The sequence below is a fragment of the Neofelis nebulosa genome, chromosome 5, assembly GCF_028018385.1.
Source record: "Neofelis nebulosa isolate mNeoNeb1 chromosome 5, mNeoNeb1.pri, whole genome shotgun sequence".
Taxonomy (NCBI): Eukaryota; Metazoa; Chordata; class Mammalia; order Carnivora; family Felidae; genus Neofelis; species Neofelis nebulosa.
Window position 1 is genome coordinate 33825657 of NC_080786.1, and position 14803 is coordinate 33840459.

At 47.4% G+C, this 14803-nt stretch overlaps 2 protein-coding genes across 7 annotated transcripts in view; one reads left to right on the forward strand and one right to left on the reverse strand.

Moving 5' to 3' along the window:
• Window positions 1–10299, reverse strand: part of DZIP1L (DAZ interacting zinc finger protein 1 like) — a 42914-nt gene extending 32615 nt beyond the window's left edge. The window contains exons 1-3 of one of the 6 annotated variants that reach the window (XM_058729988.1): window positions 10192–10299; window positions 7089–7168; window positions 342–923 (exon numbers count right to left, since the gene is read on the reverse strand). In XM_058729988.1, the coding sequence (XP_058585971.1) occupies window positions 342–842 (501 nt within the window). In that variant the 5' untranslated portion in view covers window positions 843–923; window positions 7089–7168; window positions 10192–10299. Of the gene's footprint in view, window positions 1–341; window positions 924–4222; window positions 5108–6902; window positions 7169–9741; window positions 9977–10191 lie in introns of those variants that run through there. The other 5 variants (XM_058729986.1, XM_058729989.1, XM_058729987.1 and 2 more) reach the window with 5 other exon arrangements.
• LOC131513091 (proline-rich protein 2-like) lies at window positions 7694–14730 on the forward strand. The gene is made up of 4 exons (XM_058732508.1): window positions 7694–7820; window positions 9944–10591; window positions 10748–10886; window positions 13937–14730. The coding sequence occupies exons 1-3, from the start codon at window positions 7694–7696 to the stop codon at window positions 10810–10812; spliced, it is 840 nt and encodes a 279-aa protein (XP_058588491.1). The 3' UTR covers window positions 10813–10886; window positions 13937–14730.
• Window positions 14731–14803: the final 73 nt, after the last annotated feature.

A 14803-nucleotide genomic window follows, 5' to 3' on the forward strand; every position in this document is an offset into this window, starting at 1 on the left:
ATGTATGCTCCAAACATTCACACATTAAGACACACATATTCACTCACACATCCTACATATACATTCACACATGCACATCCTGCACATGCACCCTCTCCACAAGCACACATATGCACACACATCCTTCATATACACACCTGCCACACATATGCAATCTACACACACACACACACACACACACACACACACACACACACACTGTGTAGAACTTGATGAGACATCTCTAACATCTGCTTCTAACCTCAGTAAGCATGGCCCCCAGCAACCCCGGGGCCCAGGGCAGCAGTACTGCCCAAGTGGCCGGGTGACCTCCTATCTCCCACCCTGAAAAGACTCCTCACCGTGTGGTAGCCATGGGCCCCCGTCTGTAGGAGCAGCTGCTGCAAGGTGCCGATCATCTTGCGACGCCGGCGGCTCTCCTCCCGCACGCCCTTGAGCTCGTCGGCCTGGCGACCCAGCTCCTGCTGGCCTCGCTGCTGCTGCCCCAGGCTGGCCTGCAGCCGGGCCTCGAGCTGGGCAACGCCGGCGCTCAGGCAATCCTGGCAGTGCAGCAGGTACTCGATGGTGAGCTGAGCCAAGCGCAGCACCTTGAGCAGCACCGGGTCCACGGGCTGCCCGCAGCGGCTGCACGCCTCCCGGTCCAAATTGCAGAAGGTGACACCCGTGATGTTCTCCTGCAGGGTGGCCACATCCAGCTCCCGTGCCACGCGGTCCACATCCAGGGCGCTGATGCGCCTCCAGTCCACACTCTCAGAGCGAGGCTGGAACTTGAAGGTAGGGAGTGGGTAGGCCCCAAAGGGAGGGCCACTGAGGCCCTCAACAGTGGTAGCAGGGGACTGCATGGGCTGAGGAAGCCCCGGGCTGACCACTGAGGGAGGGTGCCACCAAGGCCACGGCAGCAGGCAGAGGAGCTGAGAGAGGGCCTGGAAAATGGGAAAAAAGTCCAAGTTAGGCAAGATGCATGTGGCCGCGCGTGCTACACACGTGGCCAGCAAGAGCCTAAGTGGGGTGAGGTGAGGGACGTGTGCAACAGCTGTAGTATGCCTGCATGCTCGGGCATGGCGAGAGAGGTGTAAGGCCAGGGTGAGGGCCTTATAATCACACAGATGTGGATTCAGATCGCAGGTTCACATCCTGAAGCCTTCTGTGTCCACTGGGGAGCAGGGGGCCTACTGCAGGCTTGTGGTTAGGAATGAGGCATGGAGTGCCCCCTCCGCCATGCCCCATACCCAAGTCCACTGCAAGAGTGCCTGCCGGAGGTCTTCGTCAAAGGGAGCCATCAAATGTCTAAGTGGTCCTTCTACAACCCAAAGTGATTTCAGGATAAAGTCCAATAACTTGCCGTGAGAGACAGAGCCGCCTAACTTCCCCCACATCCCATCCTTCCTCCTGTAACTGCAAGATTGTAGCGGAACAGGAGTGCGCTACGTCTCCCAGTGGCCCCAGCTGCAAAGGGTGACCCTACAACTATGCTCTCTGGTGGGATATGAGCAAAATGATGGGGATGCTTGATGTGGCAGCCATGTCTCTGCACACAGATTGTGCTCAATCCATCATGGTCTTTTTTTCAAACCTACTGGTTGAGAAAAGAGGCCCAATTTGTTGTCAAAAGACTCAGATTCTCCCCTGCACTCTCTAGGTAGTCAGAGAAACTATTCTCTCTCTTTAAGGAGTAAACTGACAGTAGCAATAGGGTTTTTTTTTTTTAACGTTTATTTATTTTTGAGACAGAGAGAGACAGAGCATGAACGGGGGAGGGTCAGAGAGAGCGGGAGACACAGAATTGGAAGCAGGCTCCAGGCTCTGAGCCATCAGCCCAGAGCCCGACGCAGAGCTCGAACTCACGGACCGTGAGATCGTGACCTGAGCCGAAGTCGGCCGCTTAACCGACTGAGCCACCCAGGCGCCCCTAGCAATAGGGTTTTAAAAGGAAAATTCCACTACTAAGAATTATACTTGTATAAGATAAACTTATACAAGTGTGCAATGGTGCCTGTGCAAAAACCGTCATTGTTGTGTTGTTTGTAACAGCAAAGTACAAGAAAAAATATAAGAAAGTGAAGCACAAAGTACAAGAGGGGATACAAATGGTATCTTTATACAATGAAATACTATGCAGGTATTGATAAGAATAAGGCAACTATTGGGTGGCTCAGTCGGTTAAGCATCGGACTCTTGATGTCGGCTCAGATTGTGATCTCACAGCTCGTGAAATCAAGGCCCATGTTGGGCTCTGCACTGACAGTGCAGAGCCTGTTTGGAATTCTGTCTCCCTCTCTTTCTGCCCCTCCCCTGCTCGCATGCGCATTCTCTCTCTCAAAATAAATAAATAAACATTTAAAAAAAAAGAATAAGGCTACTATTCATGCACTGATACAGAATGAGTGTGTGTGTATGTATATACACACACAGAGAGATATCCCTATCTGCTTGAATGATAATTAATATAATCATATCTAATAATAATATGCAAAAATAAAGATGTATATCTCACATCTGTATCTACCTATATCTACTCGATATATCTATACCTGTATATTCTATACAGATGTATAGATATATCCCACATTAGAATGGTTGCCTATAAAGGAGGAAGGAAATGGGGTGTGAAACAGGGATAAATAAATAAATAGATGGGAAATGCATCAATAGGAAATGGATAGACAGGGAAGCCTTATACAGACCAATAATGGTAATGGTACATAAATAATATATATGCATGTACATACACATATATGAATGATTCAAAGTTGTTACTCATATATAATAATAATGAAATAAAATATATTCATTTATGATTCCTATATATGATTCATTATCTCTAACATTGTGTAAGCATAGACTATGGTATTTCCGTAAAAATAAACAACCTGTGAGCAATGGTTGCCTCTGGGAGTGGGAATGGAAGCTGAAGACTGATTTTCTACTTTCCACCTTTCCATACTATTCAAAGTTCTTTACTATCATCATCTATTACTTTTATAATTTTTATTTAAAAAATACAATTTCTGGGTCACCTGGGTGGCTCAGTTGGTTGGGCGTCCGACTTCAGCTCAGGTCAGGACCTCACCATTTGTGAGTTCAAGCCCCGCATCGGGCTCTGTGCTGACAGCTCAGAGCCTGGAGCCTGCTTCGGATTCTGTGTCTCCCTCTCTCTTTGCCCCTCCCCTGCTCACATTCTGTCTCTCTCTCTCTTCCTCAAAAATAAATAAACCTTAAAAAAAAAGCTTAAAAAAAATACAATTTCTGTCCTTGAACTTTGAATCTGACAGGGGTAACAAGAAGTACAGGTGACCCTATTTAATCAAGTTCTTTCTAGATGAGACTTTTCAGCACAAGAGAAAGTCAGAAGAGAGGTCACTGACCTCACGAAGGAGAAAGGCCTTAAAGGAATGGTGGGGCTAGGCTTGCAAGGTGGGGAAGGCCTCCAGGAAAGACCCCTGACCTCCTGAGCCTTCATCTGAGAAAGACAGGGACAGGCGTGATGGCCTGCCCTACCTCCCCATAGGGTCCTTGAGAACTGGAGGAGGTGCAAGGCGAAGGCACTCAGTAATGTTCCGGCCCCGGAGTATCGAGTGCCAGCCTCTGTGCCACACACAACCTCTACATACAAATTTACAAACAGGTATCACTGTTCCCATTTTACAGACAGGAAACTGACGTCTGGAGAAGTTACAAGTGTTGTCCCAGGTTAGGGGGCCAGAGCTGAAGTACGGTTGGAGGTGCATCTGGCTCCAAAGTGGACTCTGAACACTGATTCTTAAAGCTGTTTGTCCTAAAACTTCACTTTGATCAGATCGTGACCCCTTATGCCTCAAACTCCTTCATTCATTCACTCACCACCCTCCCTCATTCACAGCATGCCTAGTGGTGCCAGGCCTGGTGCCCAGCACTGGGGTTACCGAGGTATATTAACTACACATCCGCCCTCCACACAGGATCTCAGCGTGGCCCCATGTTGCCACAGTACAATGTCCAAACCCCTCAGCCCAGCCTTGAAGACTGCTCACAGGCTGCCACTCACCCACCTTTTCCACTTTAACTCCCATGCTTCCCTTTCTCAGATACCCCTCCCCCAAATATACTCCAAAACCAAAACTATTCAGCCACATGCACCCCCATCATGGCCATGAGAAGAAGATCAGCCCATTTCTACTTAACATGTTGCACTACTTAAAAGAAAAAAAAAAAAAAAAAAGGAGACAGGAGACATGATACTTACCATGCTCAGCTCCAAGCTGCCGCTGTGTCACTGCAGCCCCAGAGACAATTGCCACAACAAGTTATGCCTCAGAGCAACAGCAGGTTACCAGGCATGCCGTGGGGTAACTGGACACCTGCTTCCTATCTTTCCCCAGACTGAGAGCTCACCTAGAGCTCACCATTTAACTATTTAAGCTTTAGCCTCAGAGGTTTGCCCACAGTCCTCTCTCTAAGATTAAGGCCAAGAATCCTCCACCAGCAACTCTCTCACTTCTCCCACCTTTTTGAATGTTTCTTCCAGCCTCTTCCTGGAACAGTTACTATCTTTTTCCCCTTACTTTAACGTGGGGAAGAGTTGTGGGTGGGCAATGCCCTCGTGATACTCAGCTGTTCATTCACAACCCATCCCTCCTTGCACACTCTCCCAAAAGATGAGCTCACACATACCCACAGCGTCAGCTACCGAAGGTCTGCTTTAGGCTGAGCCTCAGCCACTCCCAAATCTCTTTCTCGCTGGTCCATCTCTCTCTTGGGACCTTTAGATCCAGCCTACTAATACTGATATACCAGAAATTGCAAATCCAAACTCCCCTAGGGCCAGGAAGGTAGCATTAAATGCAGGAAATATGACAAATGATTCCCTACTCGAGTGTCCAAGATACAATTAGGCAGTGGTTCTCAAACTGGTCCCTACTAGCAGCAGCAGCAGCAGCTGGGAACTTGTTAGAAATGCAAACCCCCAGATTTATTGATTCGGAACAACTTTACTAGGAAGTGTTGGGGATTGTGGCAAAATGGGGAGTGCACACCCTGTTTAAAAGGGGCAGCGCACCTGGTGGTTCAGTGGGGTGAGCGACCAACTCTTGATTTCAGCTCAGGCCATGATCCCAAGGTCATCGGATTGAGCCCCACATCAAGCCTCTATGCTGAGCATGGAGCCTGTTTGAGATTCTCTCTCTCTCTCTCTCTCTCTCTCTCTCTCTCTCTCTGTCTCTCTACCCCCCATCCCCACTTGTGCTCTCTCTCTCTCTCTCTAAAATAAAAAATAATAATAAAATAAAATCTTAAAAGGGGCAGCCATCACTGGGCTTCAGCCATATGGGAATGGATTTTATGTGTCCCTCATTGGCTAATTCTAAATTCTAGTACCTAAAAAGATATTCAAAGACCTTTATGAACTGTTTTCAAACCAGCTTTCTAGCTGCATCTCCCACTTACAATATTACTTACTGTGCACACATTCATATCTCTGGCATATTTATTTATAGGCCCTGTTTTTAAGCACTTTATAAAGAATAACTCATGTAGGGGTGCCTGGGTGGCTCAGCTGGTTAAGCATCCAGCTCTTAATTTTGGCTCAGGTCATGATTTCACAGTTCGTGAGATCGAGCCCCACGACAGGCTCTGTGCTAACAATGCAGAGCCTGCTTGGGATTCTCTCTCCCTCTCTCCCTGCCCCTCCCCAGCCTGTGCTTGCATATGTGCACTCTCTCACTCTCTCAAAATAAATAAACAAGCATTTAAAAAGGAATAACTCCTGTAATCCTCAGGACAAGCCCTCAAGGGGGTACTAATATTATCCAAACCACAAAGAAGTAAAGAAGTTTGCCCCAGACGCAAGAGGCAAGATCCAGACCTATGCAGCCTGGTTACGGAGTCTGACCTCTTAGCCACTATCATGCTGCCTATTGGTAGAGATGGACCTGCACCACATCCTCCTGCTCCCACTGCCCGTGAATGAACACAGGCTTCAAGGCTTTCCTCACACCTGACAGCCACCATAAATCCCTCCCAGGCTCACAGTCAGAACTCCCTGCCCCTCCCCTGGGCTCCCAGAGCAGGGTGTACACTCCTTTGGGCACCTGGCCACGCTCCGGTCTGTACTGGTGTGGCTGTGCAAATCTGTCATCAACAAATGACTCCTGAGCCCCTATTAAGTGCCAGGCACCATGACTGGCACTCAGAATTGATGGCGACCCAGGCAACAGTCCCTCCGTTGTTAATGAAACCAGTTAGCAGTTCTGGAAGTGTGTGCTCCACACAGTTATAAGGCTCACCATGCACTATCCCACTTAGTTCTCACTACAACCCAGGGTACAAATGAAGAAACTTAGAGGTGACCCAAGAGGGCAAAAGACTTTCCCACACTCATACAACTAGAAAATGACAGTGTCTGCCTCCAGAGTTCTCTAGAATGACAGAAAAATACACAAAAATTACCCTACAGACTGGTAAGTGCCAGGGTAGGAGCTAGGACAGGGTGCAGTGGGTGTACCAAGGAGAGGCCATACCAGGACATTCCTGTCTCCCTTCTCCCCCCTTCTCCCCCAGCTATAAGGTCCCCCAGGGCTTATTCATATCTGTTGTATTCTAACCCCTAGCATATTACTTGTACTCCAGCTTGCTATTCACCTGAACAGAACTGTCAAAGTTTCTGTGTACCAGGCACTGTGCCAGCCTTGCTATTTCTACCCATCATACAACCTTGTACGTAGCTCTGATCTGCCTCATCTGACAAATGTAGAAACCGAGGCTCAGAAAAGCTAAGAGACCTGCCCCAACTCACTCAACTGTTAAATTTGAAGCCAAAATTCGAATCAGATTCTGACTCCAAGGCTTTGGAGTTATGCCAAACTACCTCCCAATGACGATGATGATGATGGCACATAGATTACTTCCCATCATGGAAATGACAGTACCTGAGATGTCTTGTCCAATCTCTGAGAACAGAAAGATTTTACAGGAAATCACAAGAGGATCAGTGCTGGAGACTCGAAATTTTCTCTGTATCTCCACAGAGAGTAGCTGAGCACGACTCAACTCCACAGCTTGCGTCCAGATTGGGATGGCAGGAGACAAAGCCAAATAAGAGTGCTGCGGGTTACCTGGAAACCACACACCCCCGACAGGCAGGAACACAGTGCTTTCTCCAGACTGAGTTATCAGCAGACAGCTTTCCCCACATCTGGAAATAGAAACACAAGGCAGAAATGACTTGCTGTCATTACGAAATCTGAAGCCATGTTAACCATCTCTAGATGTTTTGATGGGGTCCCAGGAAACTTCCAATCCTAGATCAATGCCATGCATTAGTGGACCCCAAAGAATGCTATTTATGCTAACATTCCAAGGTTGCTTCATTACTGAAGAGATGGTTTCTACCTGGGGCAATCCCACAGCCAAGAAAGAAAGCTTTCTTGCCTTGCACACCCACCGTGATGAGGTGCTCACCACCTCACGAGGCAGCCATCCCACGGAGGAACAACTCCTGAAGACTTTACGGTTCTTCTGAAACCTGCCCACCTATAATCTGTCAAAGATAACTTGCACAAAATCAATAAAATGGCTGATTCTAATACAAATTGACAGCTAGACTATACCACTGCCGCTGCCACCTTACTGTCTCTTCTGCTCCTTCAAGAACGCAGCCAAGAGGAGCTGTTAGAGTCAAGGTGCCCTGGCTCCTGAGCCACCTTCAGCAGTACACGCCATGGGAAGCCCAGGCATGTCATTAGCGCTCACTGTTATGGCTGCCAAGGAAACCCTCACACAGTTTGCAAACAAGCTATGCTCACACCATAGACGAGAGAGCCCTGGGGATCCCAAAGGAGATGAGAGTGACTCAAGAGCTCTTCTGGAACACTATCATTACAGATCTTAGCCTTATTCCCTGATTCTGTTGTTTTCTAAAGAAAAGTGTACCTTTCCCACTCCCTCTTGCCCTTCCTGGGGTCTGTACCCACTCCCAGAACCAGCAAGTAGTAAACCGCTCTCTCCCTTACAGCTGGCTTCCATTCCCAGGAACTTTAAGGAGGTAGTTTTCTATCTTTATTCTTTAGTGTAGTTGACACACAATGTTACATTAGTTTCAGGTGTACAACCTAGCGATTTGACAAGTTTATCCATTATGCTATGTTCACAAACATAGCATACATAGTAGCTACATACAAACATAGTAGCTACTACCTGTCCCATTCCATCGCTACTACAGTATCACTGACTGTATCCCTTATGCTCTGCTTTTTATTCTATTGACTTACTTCGTAACTGGAAGCCTGTATTTCCCTCTAAGGAGGCATTTTTTAAAAATGGCACCAATAGTTTTGTCAAAAACCTCTCTTAGGTTTTTACCACAGCAGCATTTTCTTTAAAATAAAAATTGGGAGGGGCGCCTGGGTGGCTCAGTCACTTAATTGTCGGACTTAGGCTCAGGTCATGATCTCGAGGTTCATGAGTTCCAGCCCCGCATCAGGCTCTCTGCTGACAGCTCAGAGCCTGGAGCCTGCTTTGGATTCCGTGTCTCCCTTTCTCTCTGCCTCTACCCCGCTCTCTCTCTCTCTCTCTCAAATAAATAAACATGAAAAAAATTTTAATAAAATGAAAATTGGGGGAAGGGCTTTGACTGGCCTTGCTTAGGAGTATTTTAGGGAGGAAGACTACAAACCGACATGACCTATCTTCCTAGGTACAGAATTCTCAAAACTCACTACTGCTTTTCACATCTAAAAGAATACCAGTTCAGAATATACTGACGCTTTCTTTCCCATGGAGCCCCCACAGAAACCCCCCTAGAGGCGCAAGGCCTAGGTACAGCTGGCATCGCAGGTAGTCAACCCTGCTAACCAGGACTGGCCCTTTACAAAAGGGGCCTGCCAGAGGGTTTGGAACAGCCCACCAAGTTGCCCCCTTCCCTGCTCCTGTCAGTGTCCACTAAGCCACAGGCCTTTTGACCAAACCCCAGCTCTGTGGCAGAAGCCAGTTACATTCCACAAAGGAATTCAGGCTTCTGTTCCCAACCTGAAGCATATACACCTCTGTGGGACCATTTTATCAAGTTGGACAGTATCCAAAAGTATCTCCACATGAGGAAGATGTCTCTAGACCCCTGGTGCTGACAGAGACAGGAAAAAAAAGACTGTTTATCAACCACTTGACTGTAGGACTGGCCTTCTGTAAGTGGGGTTGTTCTCACTGGCCAGTCCTCAGCTCCAGGGGGACAGAAGGAAGTGATGAGGGACCCTGACAGAGGAGGGAGACCACCCACTCTGTCTGCAGATGAAAAGTGTGAGAGGCCACAGTGAAAGCACCTCACTCACCAGGCTTCTCTTCCAAGTGCTGTGCTGTTAGAAATCAAATTCCGTGAACAATGGAGGGGCAGGTAGGGGCCGGGCCCTTAGGGGTGCTGGGTGAAGGCTAGACCCTGTCCAAGCCCTCCAGACCCCCTTCTGGATCCTCGTTCCATCCTGTACAAAGGAAGTCTCCGCTGGACTTTATCTGCATCGACTTCAAAAGGAAAATACCATTGTGCTGCCTCCTGCTAAACTCCAGCCCCAGAGCGCAAGAGGGACAAACCAAGATGCCAATGTGTTTGTTTTTAAATCACCTCATTATCAAAAGATCCCCCTTTACCTGCAGAACTCAGAGCATCAAGCCCCCCCAAACCATTTTACTTTTTTCAAAAAGTAAGCATCCAAGTCTGTCCATCCAGGGAAGCCCAGTCCTGGGGGTGCAGTCACTCCTGCTTCCCTCCCGGGGTACCTCGGTCCAGGGCAGGCCGAGAGAGCTGGATTTTGGGGCCCACGCGGAGCGCAGGAAGCGGCGGTCCAGAGCCCCAGCTCCGCCGGCTGGTCCCCTGCGGGGCGTCGCTAATGTTTAACCTCCGGCAGCCCGCGGCATCCACAGCTCGGACGGCGAGGGCGCTCCCCACCTGCACCCCTCCCGAGCCGAATTCCTGCCATAGTTTTCCCACGCAGCCCCGCTCTCCTGGGGGCCGCCGGAGCCAGCAGAGGTCCGGAGGTGCGGGCTCCCCAGCTCGGCCCGGCCCCGGCCCCGGCCCCGCCTCCCGGCTCGCTCCACCGCCCCGACCTCCCGGGGGCCGTTCCCGGAACGCTCGCCGCAGCGCGGCCGGGGATGCTCCCCCAGCGTCGTGGAGCCCGGACGCCCTCCCCGGCGGGCACAGAACCGGCCGCCCACCCCCGTGCAGCCGACCTGCGGGCCCGCGGGCGACAGAGCCTTCCGCACCAGCAGCCGGAGGCCCCCGGGTCTCCGACGCCTCGCGCTCTCGAGACTGCCTCCCCACCCCACCCAGACAGGGGTGGAGCTTCTCCCATCCCCCTCCCCCCGGGACGAGCTATTTTTAGGTTGTTACGAAGAAGGGAAGGAGGGAATGCCACGTTTAATCCGTTGCGAAAATCCAGGATCCAAGAGAATGGCTCCCAGGCCTTACTGAGAAGGCGGCCGCGTGGAGCCCAGGGAGGCTGGACGTGCTCCGGTCTACACAGCCACCCACCCACAGCACCACCACCACCACCACCACCACCACGAACAACAACAACAACAAAGGCTGTTCTGCTGAAAAGCCGGAGCAGTTGCAGAGCTAGTCCATATGGCGAGCAACCCACAATCCCCAACCTTCTAGCTTGTCCTGTGGATCTGCCTCTGAAACCCAGGACCCAAGAACTCTTTCTCCTCTGATATGGTCCCCGATCCCTAGCCAGTCATTGCTTTACTGAGACTCAGATTTCTGGCTTTTTTTTTTTTAAAGGTCTTCCTCCCGTTCCAGTCTCAATCTGCAAACGTGTATGGCAACAAGTGTTGGCAAGGATGTGAGAAACGAGCCCCTACCCCTCCTTTCATTGCTGGTGGGAATATAAAATGGTACAGCTGCTGTGGAAAAGAGAATGGTGAGTCCTCAAAGAACTGAAAATAAAATTAGCATATGGTCTGACGATTCCATTTCTGGGTAAATACTCAAAAGAATTAAAACAGGGACTAAAACAGATACTTGTACGTTCCTGTTCATAACAGCATTATTCACAACAGCCGAAAGGTGTAAACAACTCAAGGGTCCGTTAACATATAAATGGATAAACAAAATGTAGTACATACATACGATGAACTGTTATTCAGTCTTAAAACATAATGAAGGACTGATACATGCCCCACTCTGAATAAACCTTGGAAATACTACGTTAGGTGAGATAAACCAGATGCAAAAGGAGAAATGTTATATAATTCCACTTACACAAGATAACTAGACTAGTCAAATTCATGGAGCTATTCCAGAAAGTAGAATAGTGGTTACCAGGGGCTGGGGCGGGGGTTGTAGAGAATAGGGAGTTGTTGTTTAATGGGTACAGTTTCAATTTGGAATGATGGAGAAGTTCTACAGATGGATAGTGGGGTTGGTTGAATGTACTTAATGCCACTGAATTGTACATTTGAAAATGGTTAAAAGGGTAGATTTTATGGCATATATATATTTTACCACAATTTTTTAAATGGAAAAAAAAGAACTGGCTGGCCAGGACCAAGGCCAAGTAGGGATGTCTGTAAGCCATCTACTCTGATGGGGAATCTTGTTCCTCCTCTTCCTCTTGGCCAGGGCACACTTTTCACTCCAGGAGTTCCTGCCACCTACTAGAGGGGAGACAAAGACACAGGCTTTAGGGTCAAAGACACAACAACATCCTAGAAGAAAGCACAGGCAATAATTTCTCTGACATCAGCTGTAGCAGCATTTTCTAGGTATGTCTCCTGTGGCAAGGGAAACAAAAGAAAAAATAAACTATCAGGACTATGTCAAAATAAAAATCTTCACAGTGAGAGAAACAATCAACAAAACTAAAAGGAAACCTACCGAATAGAAGATATTTGCAAATGATGTATTCAATAAAGAGTTAGTATCCACAATATATAAAGAACTGATAAAACTCAACACACAAATAAATCATCCAATTAAAAAATGGGCAGAGGACAACTGGGTGGCTCAGTCTGTTGAGTGTCCAACTTTGGCTCAGGTCATGATCTCACAGTTCATGAGTTCAAGCCCTGCATCCAGCTCTCCGCTGCCAGTGCACAGCCCACTTTAGATCCTCTGTCTCCCTCTCTCTCTGCCCCTTGCCCGCGTTGTCTCTCTCTCTCAAAAATAAATAAACGTTTAAAAATTTTTAAAAAATCATAAAAATATAAAAACCAACAGGTGGCATAACAATTCTTTTAAAAAATGGGCAAAAACATCAACAGACATTTCTCCAAAGAAGACATACGGATAGCCAACAGACACATCAAAAGATGCTCAATGTCACTTACCATCAGGGAAATGCAAAGCAAAACTACAAAGAGATACCATTTCACACCTGTCCACATGGCTAAAATCAAACACACAAGAAACAAGTGTTGGCGAGGATATGGAGAAAAAAGGAACCCTTGTGCACTGTTGGTAGGAATGCAAACTGGTACAGCCACCCTGGAAAACCGTATGGAGTTTCTTCAAAAAGTTAAAAGTAGAAATACCCTATGATCCAGTAATCACACTACTGGGTATTTACCCCCAAAAAATACAAAAACACTAATTCAAAGGGATTTATGCAATCCTCTGTGTTTATTGTGTTTATTGCAGCATTATTTACAATAGCCAAATTATGGAAGCAGCCCAAATGCCATCAACAGATGAGTGGATAAAGAAGAGCTGGCAGACACATGCAAATACACACAAATACACACACACACACACACACACACACACACACACACACACATGCAATGGAATATCACTCAGCCATTAAAAAAGAATGAAATCTTGCCATTTACAACAACAAGGATGGAGCTAGGGAGAATAATGACAAGCAAAATAAGAGAAAGAAAAATACCATATGATTTCACTCATATGTGGAATTTAAGAAACAAAACAAACTGGGGCACCTGGGTGTCTCTTGGTTAAGCGTCATACTTCTAACTTCATCTCAGGTCATGATCTCACGGTTCGTGAGTTCGAGCCCCATGTCAGGCTCGCTGCTATCAGCATGGAGCCTGCTTTGGATCCTCTGTCCCCCCCTCTCTCTGCCCCTCCCCCTGCTCATGCTCTCTCTCTCTCTCTCTCAAAAAAAAAAGAAAGAAATATTAAAAAGATAAGCATAGGACACCCTGTAAAAAATGAGAAACAAAACAAATAAGCAAAGGAAAAAAGAGAGAGAGAGAGAAAGGCAAACCAAGAAACAGGCTGTTAACTATATAGAACAAACTGATGGTTACCAGAGAGGAGAGGATGGGGGATGGGTGAAATAGGTGATGGGGATTAGGGAATGCACTTGTGATGAGCACTGGGTGATGTATGGAATTTTTGGATCACTATATTGTACACCTGAAACTAATATAACATTGTGTGTTAACTATACTGGAATTAAACATTTTAAATGATGCATTTACATTTCCACATTCCCAAACTATGTAACCCTGGAAAAGTCACTTTACCCTTCTGTAAAATGGGAAAAATAAACTCTGTCTAGCAGGGTCATTATGAGAACCAAATTAGCTAAGCCATCTCTAGGCTTAGCCCAGGGCCTTGCAGTCAGTGATGTGCCCTCTAGAGTTCATACAAATGTGAAATCTGTGGGGGCTTGGAAAATTTGTTTCTCAGTTCTCTTCCCACTGGATCCCTGAAGTATGCAGAAAGGAGCTCTGGCGGTACCCGTGTGTGTTTGTATGTGTCATTTACACCAGCCTCAATTCCCCTTTGTGTAACTGGGGTACCCTCCTTTGCAGGGTTGTTGTGAGAAAGTGAACTTGACATACAGCCTCATCTACCTTGACAGTAATTCCAAAAGCTAAAACTGTCTTCGGCTGACCAAGACTTCCCATGCATGGAACCTTCACATCCTTCCCCTACTGGGCCACATTTCAACATTCGATACAGCCAAGAATTAGTGAGTGCCTCCTATGTGCTCTATTTTAGGTTCCGAAGAATACCAAGAGGGTGGGTTCTGAATACCTGCGGTTCTCATCTGGCCCCATAGCCTCTCACCCTTTCCTCAGGCCAGTGACAGACACCCGCTCTCTGACTCAGTGCAGACACCATCACAACTGGTCTCCTTCCTACACTTAGGGATGTGACAGGAGGCAGTGGGACCGACTGCTGACTGAAGGTGGACTTTAGACCCTAGGCAGCCCACCATGGGAGTGCTCTCTGCTGTCAACTGTTGGCATCACACCTCAGAAGCCAGCTCCAGAGCCAGCTCTAGCTTCCAGAAGGGCATCTGAGGTGTATGGGACAGATCTCCCAATGCCCGGATGCTGGCCACAAATGGTAACTGAGGTAATTGTAGGTCAAAAATATGTCGTTGGGTTTTCACAGTGGTGATGGATGGATTGACAGGTATATAGTCAAAATGAGATTTTACATAAAAATCTGGTTTGCTGATTTCTCTTGAAAAATCTGAGGACCTTGCAACAAGTGGCCGGCACTCTGACATGTCAAGAACTGGCTGAAGCTCGGGCTTCAAACCTCTTCCTTGGGCACAAACTATACTCTAGCACATTCCCTGAAAAAATCACCTTAAAGGCCATAGATGCACTTACAAAAGAGATCTCCTTTCTCAGGAAAAAAAAATTGTTCTTTCCTGCAAAATGAAAAATGCAGCATCAGTCTAACCAGGACCCTCTGTGCGTCTAGAAACAAACCCAAGGCATGGCAAGCTGGGAGAAACTGAAAAAAATTACACTAAAATAATAAAATGTTTGTGTCCTTAATATACAAAGGGTGGTTATAAATCAATAAGAAATAGAAAGGGGTGCCTGAGTGGCTCAGTAGGTTAAGCGTCCA